The sequence below is a fragment of the Oncorhynchus kisutch genome, linkage group LG8, assembly GCF_002021735.2.
Source record: "Oncorhynchus kisutch isolate 150728-3 linkage group LG8, Okis_V2, whole genome shotgun sequence".
Lineage (NCBI taxonomy): Eukaryota > Metazoa > Chordata > Actinopteri > Salmoniformes > Salmonidae > Oncorhynchus > Oncorhynchus kisutch.
In genome coordinates, this window is record NC_034181.2 from 68262424 (window position 1) to 68271708 (window position 9285).

At 44.3% G+C, this 9285-nt stretch overlaps 1 protein-coding gene across 1 annotated transcript; it reads right to left on the bottom strand.

Moving 5' to 3' along the window:
- Nucleotides 1–1118: 1118 nt before the first annotated feature.
- Nucleotides 1119–6803, bottom strand: LOC116374751 (fibulin-7-like). Its single transcript, XM_031829450.1, has 3 exons — nt 6738–6803; nt 2650–2809; nt 1119–2154 (listed from the first exon to the last, which is right to left on the bottom strand). The coding sequence occupies exons 1-3, from the start codon at nt 6801–6803 to the stop codon at nt 1940–1942; spliced, it is 441 nt and encodes a 146-aa protein (XP_031685310.1). The 3' UTR covers nt 1119–1939.
- Between the last annotated feature and the right edge of the window lie 2482 nt (nt 6804–9285).

The window sequence follows — 9285 nt, forward strand, 5'->3', positions numbered from 1 at the left end:
ATGACAACTAGTCAAAATAACAAAAATGATAGTGTTGTCAGACCTCAAATAATGCAAAGAAAATAAGCTAATATTCATTTCTAAACACAATACTAATGTTTTAACTTAGGAAGAGTTCAGAAATCAATATTTCATATAATAATATGTAATAAACCTGATTTTCAATCACAGCTTTCATGCATCTTGGCATGCTCTCCACCAGTCTTTCACATTGATGTTGGGTGACTTTATGCCACTCCTGGTGTAAAAATTCAAGCAACTCGGCTTTGCTTGATCACATTTCAGAGGTTTTCAATGGGGTTCAGGTCTGGAGATTGGCCCTGGCCATGACAGGGTCTTGATCTGGGTGATCCTCCATCTACACCTTGATTGACCTGGCTGCGTGGCATGAAAGCTGTGATGTGGGCGGACGGTCTCGAGTACTACAATACTGGTTTAGACTGACTTGCAATTTATGTTAGGTTACATTAAACTTTTAAAAAATGAAATTAAACCGTCATGCAACACTGTAGATTCCCAACATATCCTGACCTCAGTGTTCACATCCATTGCACCATGCAGCCCTCTATCAGTGGGCTGTGTGTGAGTGGGATGATAGACTTATAGAAGGCTCCCACACAGTGCAAGCAGTGTTAGTCATGGTCAAAGTCCATCCAAATCCCCATTACTCTGTGTGTGGCTCTCACCTACAGCAGTGTACTGTACACATGGGGGAGAAATGAAACAAACAGACAGAAAGAAACAAAACCAAACTGGGCCGTATTGAGGCGCAGGCTCTGCCTGGAGCCCTGAGTGTGTATGATAGCCCAGCCAGCCAGAACCAGCGAGAGGGAGTGGACCTGGGTCTCCCTCGGTGTCTGGCCCTTGTGTGTTGTTGCTACTAGTTAGCCATAGCATAGAGATATATATAGGACTAAGTTCTGGTTCCAGTTTATAATCGCAATAAGGCACCTCAAGGATTTTGTTGTATATGGCCAATATACCACTGTTAAGGGCTGAGTCCAGGCACTTCACTTTGCGTCGTGCATAAGAACAGCCCTTAACCATGGTATACTGGCCAATATACCACACCCCTTTGGGCCTTATTGCTTAAGCATCTCTACCTACATTTTGGCACAGGGCTCTGGCAGGTGGCTCCGGCCCAGCCTTTGGTACACGTGCAGGAGAACTGGTTCATCTCGTCCACACACGTCCCCCCGTTCAGACAGGGAGACGAGGCACACTCATTTATGTCTGAGGAAAGACAGGAGGAGTAAGAGATTAGTCAAGAGAGGAGAATTAAGTAATATTAGCCCTGATGTAAAATGTTGGCTCGCCAACTCACTGACAAGCACAGGTGTAACCTTATAGCTCTGATGCATGAACCAAAAGAGAAAAGCTCCTTCTCTCTGTGTGTGTGTGTGTGTGCATGCACACACTTGCGTGCGTGAGCATGAATGTGCGTGTGCATCCGTGTGTGTGAGTACTCGACCTAACTGGAGCGAAAGGGATGGCCTGACTTTTAGTCTCACAGAACGTCTTTGAAGTGTTATCTAAATGTTAGCGAGCTGTCAAGACAGAGGGCTGCTATCACTATGTGTCACAGTCACTGGATTCAATAACCCATTCTGGATGGCCATGAAAATACATAAAAAGGACATTTGATAATGAAACTCATATGGATGCAAGCCACCTTATCTAGATAAATGTTAGTAATATGCATGAAGTTTAAAATGGGGGAAAGGAGAAAAAGAAAAGAGGGGGGCACAAAGAGGATGCTGACAAGGACATGAGAGAGATGATAGAGAAGATAAAGAGATGAGTGACGGGACAGAGAAGAGGAAAGGAGAAGATAAGGGAGGGGACACCTGACAGGAGCCAGAGAAGTAGATGGTAGTTGACAAAAGATAGTGATTTCACATCAGATATGTGTTAATCTCACTAATGGTTAAGGTTTGGATTAGGGGTAGGGTAATCTGTAGCAGATGGTTGGGTCACTGCTGCAGGTGGGCTGCTGGCCGCTCCAGGTGAGGCTCTCCTGACACATCCTGCTCTCTGCTCCCACCAACTCATAACCCGCATCACGCAGGAAGTGAACCTCGTGACCTGGGTTCTGCGCTTTTCCCAACTTCCTGCTGTTGGCAACTTCCTGCGTGTCCAGCTTTAGACAGGTATCTGTAAAGCGGTGGGGGGCGGTTGGTAGGGGGACATAAGCCAAGACTTAACTCTCCAGCCATAGGTCCATAGGAGTTAAATTGAACATTTCTACCTACCTCTAACCACCAAATGTCAAATTACATACCAGTAGTAGCAAAGGAATAACAATCCACCAATAACAGTTAACATTTTTAGAACGCAGCGTGACACTGCTAATAGCATTTTTACCAGGACTATTCGGTCCGGCTGTGCTGTGTGTAGGCCTACACAACTTACTGAATCACGATTGGTTCTCGTTCATGAGGTTGACAACAATAGCAAAAACACTAGTAATACAAACCTTCTTCACATTCTTGCAACTGATGTTTTTTGGATTATAAAATAAAAAAGCAGCAGGCCTACTAAAAGCCATTTTAGGCATTTCAGTGTACTTAAAAAGAACACGAAGAAATCTAATTTAAGCATGTTGCATGTTGCGTCTTTGACTGATGTTTGGGCTGTGTGCAGACTTACCATTGTTTACTTTGCCAGTCTGCTTGGTGGCTGTGTTCTGTAGCAAGTTGAGTTTCTTCCTCAGGGTGCGGAGGCTCTGAAGGTATGCAGCCTCGTGGGTCGACAGCAGCTTCTGGACCTGCTTTAGGGAGCTCTGCATGTCCTGCCTGCTGGGACAGTCCTACAGGGACAGGGCATGGTAAGCAGGTGAACACTTTTTTGTCCAACAGAAACAGGGGAAGCCAGGGGCAGCGGAACAGTTAAAAAGGACTATACAGGGATAACTTGACAAGAGAGTCATCCCCAAAAGGCAATTCATTTGCAGAGCTACTCTATTTTAAAAAGCCATAATTCAGGAAGATCTTAACCGCATCTTAGCAGAGGGGCAGGTTACAAACATGGGTTTGTAAGATCCATTAAAACATTGAGGAGCATGCAAGCTTACTTTTCCTACACTGACATAGGCAATGAATGTTCTCTGTGTAGCCTAGTGAAATGCAGGTACAGTTGATAGATGACGGCCTAATTTAAACTCAAGTCAGGGACCGTGAGACACAGGTGACTTGGTCAGAGGATGGAGGCAGAACTAACTCTTACATTAGCTTCCAAGAATTTGACATCACTCAGTTGTACAGACCACATTATATAACGTCTGCTTCCAACTCCCACTCTCAAACACGTAGATCCCCTGAACGCAGCTCACTTTCCAGCTCACACTCTCAAACACGTATAGCCCCTGAATGCAGCTCACTTTCCAACTCCCACTCTCAAACACGTAGATCCCCTGAACGCAGCTCACTTTCCAGCTCACACTCTCAAACACGTATAGCCCCTGAATGCAGCTCACTTTCCAGCTCACACTCTCAAACACGTAGATCCCCTGAACGCAGCTCACTTTCCAGCTCACACTCTCAAACACATATAGCCCCTGAATGCAGCTCAGGTTCCAGATGCCAATCACCTAAATTCTGATCATCTGTTCACACAGCTGTATGTCATTATCACACACTATTAAGTTCTTTGCACCCCATCATTGTGAGGTATTGTTTGTTTTGTGACACACTTCTATTGGGAGCTCTGGTTTTCCCAAAATGTAATGCTCCCGTGTATGACAGTTTTAGCCTGCCTCACTAACGATGCCTTTTGCCTATTCCCTGCCTGTACTTTATCGGATTTCCTGTTATCAACCTACTGCCTGATCTCCCGGATGAAGTACTAGCCTTTTCCCTGCCTGTCCTGTTGCCTTAGGACCCCCTGTGTATGACCACCTGCTTGCCCCTGGACCCAGCTACCTGCCTCCTCCTGTGGTCCTTTACAAATAAACACCTGCTGCGCCCTGCGCTTGAAACCAGCTCTTTGTCTTCCATCGTGTTCATTACACATACACTGCAAAGGCAAATGTCCTCGCAACCTAATCACTGGACAGAACAGAGAAATGACCTCACCAACAACAACAAGTTAATGTACATTGGCTTGAGTTATGAATGATAAACTAGCAGCTGGTGAGCCACATGAAGTGATTTGTTACTGCATTTTGAAAGTATTCGAGGGGTTTTCCTAAGATAGCACTGAAAGGTAAAGAATGTAGTGTACAGTACATAAAAGTTGCTAAAAAGGTCACTGGTCTGAGTTTATGGGGAGACCAGAGGAGAGACATCAGAGTAGACATATCTGCTTCAACACTACATCAGCACTCAGATGGTAATGTTTTTAATCTCACTGTCCACAGTAGGCAGCCTAGTCAATGTGGTTAATGGTGAATGTATCAATTGAGTGGCGACATCATCCCCCTGGTTGTCTGCCCTACACGTGAACCAAGAGTTCTGAGCATGCATGGGCATCTCAACAACCCCTACCACCAGATGGGGAGCTTGAAGTCAGAGGTGGCTGTAGTGTTGGTAGGCTTTTGCCTTTGTGCAAAGTGAGTTGTTCTCTAGTGGTAGTCGTTTTATGTTTTGGAGGTTGCGTGCTTATGCCCCTGGTGGTGTTACTTGATGGTGCTAGAGAGAAGTCCTGTAGGCCTCCTGTACGGTCTAAGGGGGTTGCTGTGAAACACTAAAGACACACTCCACGAGAGAAAGAGTGGCTCCCATCCTATCTGGACTCATTCTCACAACAGATTCCCATCACACTAAATCCCCTCCCATTCTGTCTTTTCTCATATCCCATCCTATCTGGACTCATTCTCACAACAGATTCCCATCACACTAAATCCCCTCCCATTCTGTCTTTTCTCATATCCCAGCCTATCTCTGCTGTTCTATCTCTTCAGCCCAGAAGTGTGTGGAAGTTCTGACAGTCAGTGGAATGATCTCCTTGGAGGCAGAATTTTTTTTTGCTTGCTCATAGCGTTCATTGTTTGATGCAGGGGTGGGTGTACTGTAGGTTGGAGAGGCTGTTTGGGGTCAGATGGTGTGGCATAAACACCCAGAGGGTAAACATCACCTCTGTATGAGGCACAGCCTCCTCCCATTGGCTGAGAAAATCAGGGAGTGTTAATAGTATATTTTCCCTAAACTTCAACTCTCTCCCTCCTCCTCTCTGTCCGCTCATGGATGTTTTCAGAAAGACAATTAGTGTTTTCATCTGGCAGAAGTTATGTAAGAAAAGTAAATATTTGGTCATCCTGTGAAAACACCTGGCTGATTGAAACTGGAGCAGGGAGCTATGCTGCTGGAGCGACATCAGTCAGGACGGAGGGAGGGAGGGAGGGAAAGGCTGCTGTTTGTGTGCCCCAGCGATAATGTCCTTTTTCTGCCTCCGCTGCAAAACATTTCATGCATTTGCATTTCATGTGTCTGTGACATTATCTTGGTGTGCCTAGGTAACATACCTATAGTCTCCTTCAGTAAGTTCTGAGCTGCTCTTTGAGTCGAGAGGTGTGCAGTGCAATGATGAAGGCCAAAGTAGCATGGTCATCTAATCCAAGGATTCTAGATTGTTCTAAGTGAATTCTGTGATGCAGAAAGTTTTTGCATAAAAGGAAGTGTCCTGTAGCTAATAATACTCTGACTGACCTTGTTCAATTATGTAATCACTGCATGGCTTCAGTTCTGCAGTGTGAGTTGTGCCATGACAAGAACAAGCCAAAGATCACGAATGAGACCTGAACAGACTCCTCATACACACAGCTCATTACCACACAGTACGTCATGATCTTAACCAAACGTGGACAAAAACTAAATTGAGTCCCAATTTGACATTCCACATTCATTTCTAACTGAACAACAGAGAGTACAACATAGCATACACACACACACACACACACACACACACACACACACACACACACCAGCCTGCTGTAACATAGACCCTTGCCCTTTGACAAGGTAGAGAGGTTTAGCAGTTTTGTGTTGAAATACGTCAGAGGTCTAGTCATAGTGATGGGCCTCTCGGTGTGTGAACATGCATCAAGGGGCTTTAGTAATTGTTTGTGCAGCTTGCCTGGGAATTGAGGTCGACCAAACACCAGTTCTATCAATGGGTATCTGTCCATGTCATGATGCATGGATAATGACCTTATAGCTGGACTTGCAGGCTCCTGACTTTGACAAGAGATTGTCACTTCAGCTTGATGCGTTTTGAACTTCAACAACACCCAGACATCAATGCTGCATTTCTCAGTGTTAGATGTTGAATTAAAGCCTGTCCATGAAAAGAGCATTCAGACAACCTTTCTCTCAGGTCTATTTTCTCAGTTGTAAATCTGTGTGATATTTACCCACTGTCTTTTCAGGTCATTACAGATAATGACAAGAATGTTAACTATGTCCCGAGGCTATATTTGATCATTAATTGGTCTGGAAATGTTCTCTGAGTTTATTACGTTAATGGACTACCTAAACACATCAGAAACCACAATAGACTGCATTGAATCATAACACACTCATAGAGATTATAATTGTAACCCATGATCATATCAAATACAGTAATTTACTTAGATTTTACGTATCACTCTGTGATATGTAGTTTGATACGTGCTTTTAAATCAGTTACATTTTTGTTTGGACCAAGCAGCTGTGCAAAATAAAACCAAGAAACACCATATGTTGTCTCTTCATAGTGGCCAAGGTGCCCTCATGACACTGACAACCGCAGGAAACACTCACCTGCCCAAACGCAGCGCGGATTGGACAAAGACACAGGAACACAATGACAGTGTGCATCCAAATCATTTTCAGTTAATCCTGTACTGCGAATACACTCAGTCCCGAAGCGCTCTGGGTTGGGTATCTTCTTTCCAGTGTGTAAAATGCGCTTATAAGCACCTCAGTGGTATTTGTGAGAAATGCTATTAATTCATTCACATGTCAGACAAGATGCCAAAGCGAAACTTTATGGAATGTAGGGTTTACTCTTCGAGAACCAATCAGGTTATGGGACTAGAAGACCTGTTGACCACATTTTACAAAATAACCATTGCGTAGGCATGTGTATTTATTTTTGGAAGGCACATGGCAAATTTCCTCCCTCATGAAAGCCTCTCAGATGTGGAATTTGTAAACTGGAGAGAAAAACACATTCATCAGGAAGCTTTGATGGATTGAGGAAAGCTCCACTGGGCAGTGGGCACTGTGGGAAGGGGACAAGCAGGGTGATGTGAGACACAACTCATACAGGTTGCATCTTCTCATGATTTACGAGGAAATGTAAACCCATCTTTCATTAGGGAAATAACTATGTAACACAGGAATACATATAACCTACTTGAGCAGCACACATTTTGATGAATTAACTCAGCCTTGTGCTTAATACCAGGTAATTACAGTAGCCTAATGGACAATGAGTCTTTGTTCCAATGTGTTTTTCTGTTATCTTGAATGGCAGATATCCTGAGAGAAAAAGCGTACTGTTGAATGAGCATAGAAAGTGGGGAAGGTGTGCCCTCTGCAGGGAGTAAGTGTCCATCACCTTGCCATCATCTAATTCAATGGTTATGTTCTCATCTCCCCAGCAGAACACACCTAACACCATCACTACCATGGAAGTATAGCTAAGGTTAATTGTTCTGTCGTACCCCCAGCCTGGTGAACGTTCTCATATCATAAAAACATTCTCATGCCATAATCAGCTCCAGATAGTAAATCACCAACTGCTGAAGCATCAGGAGTCCTGTTTGATTCCCCCCACTGGGGCCATCACAGACCTGTCAGTGAGTTAGATCTGATTCCACCTGTAACTGATCCAACCACCCACCCACGTAGTATAGACCCACTGTGCCTGCACTGAACTGTACTGCATTTACTGGCCTCTACTTTACTGCTCCTTTCTTTTCTGCTTGCTCAGCTATAGTTCTCTCCCACTGTCCATTATGATACACATTTATCCCTTCTGCATTCCATTCTATTCCAGGGCTTGTGGTTCTGCATCACTCATCACAGGGACCTCTGCACCCGTCCTCTTGGGTTAAAGCTCTGTCTCTTTCACGACTCATTGACATGATGGTCTCAAATCCCCCAGGACAGCACTGAAGACAACAGTCACACAACAATAACTTTCCCACTACCACCCACCCACCCACTCACCCATGTGCAGTACCCCATCCTACTGTAAGCCCTTCACTAGGCCCAGGATGTGATATAAGCATCACCCCCATGTCTGAATCTCTGTCCTACTCACTGAGGTGACTCGGCGCTACTGCAGTACCTTCCCTAATCCTAGTAGGTGATGTCACTATGAGAGGATAATGGGAAGAGAGCCACATGGAGAATCGATAGCCCATGACCAGTGAGTGGTTCGTGACTGATTGGTGCCTCACTGCATGGGGGTCTCACTCCACAATGTCTGTTCTTTCATATCTTTGAGAATTTAATACAGAAACACGAGATGGCTCTCAATACTGTGAGATCCTTCTGTAAAAAGAAGCAGAACAGTACAGCTAGTTGAGGTTCTGTTGAAACTGGTTCCCCAATACACACCCCCTACCCCATGTCCTTCAGTTTCTGTGGGGAACACACACATACAGTATGAACCCTCAAATTAAATCACAGAGTCTTGAGAAGACTCATGTTTGGAGGGATTTATTGTGAAATGTTGTTTTTGATCACATTTACGCATATTATTTGCTACTGATGGTCAAGACATTTGATGTTTTTGTGTGTTGTGCGGCAGGGGTGTAGTTAGTAAAGTTGGGGTTTTGATGTGATGATGGAGAATGATTGGGTATCAGAACTCAACTTCTGTTCAGCAGACGTTTCATGGTTTCACTGAGGTGATTATGTTGTCTTTTTGACTTTGTGGGGATCTACTGCTGTAGTAGACCACTATGTAACAAAGGATTCCTGAAAAGATGGGTGAGATTTCTCCTCATGGTGTGTGAGCATCCCTGATTGTTGAAACTTCTCTCATTCTCTAGTTGTACTGTTTGCAGAGATTAGTCGTATAGAGCTGGCATAGGAAAACCTCCGATTATTTGGTCTCTCTCACAGTGTTACCCACTATTGCATAAAGGCAGACTGAGCTATTTCTTTCAGCGCTACACCCTGCAATCACTGTAGTTACCTATCCTGAGAAAATAGGACAAGGATTTCTCCAAATTAATGCCATAGTCAGGACTGTAATGCCAGTCATTGGTAGCCCAGTCTCATCAAATGCACACACACACACACACACACACACACACACACACACACACACACAAAATATCTGTTATTTGGA

What these genes read in the sequence shown, in the direction of transcription:
- LOC116374751 (XM_031829450.1), bottom strand. Translation starts at nt 6,803, where the DNA reads ATGATTTGGATGCACACTGTCATTGTGTTCCTGTGTCTTTGTCCAATC. An exon ending in TCCGCGCTGCGTTTGGGCAG is followed by an intron (nt 2,810 to 6,737) that starts GTGAGTGTTTCC and finishes CTGTCCCTGTAG; the next exon opens with GACTGTCCCAGCAGGCAGGA. An exon ending in GACTGGCAAAGTAAACAATG is followed by an intron (nt 2,155 to 2,649) that starts GTAAGTCTGCAC and finishes ACCGCTTTACAG; the next exon opens with ATACCTGTCTAAAGCTGGAC.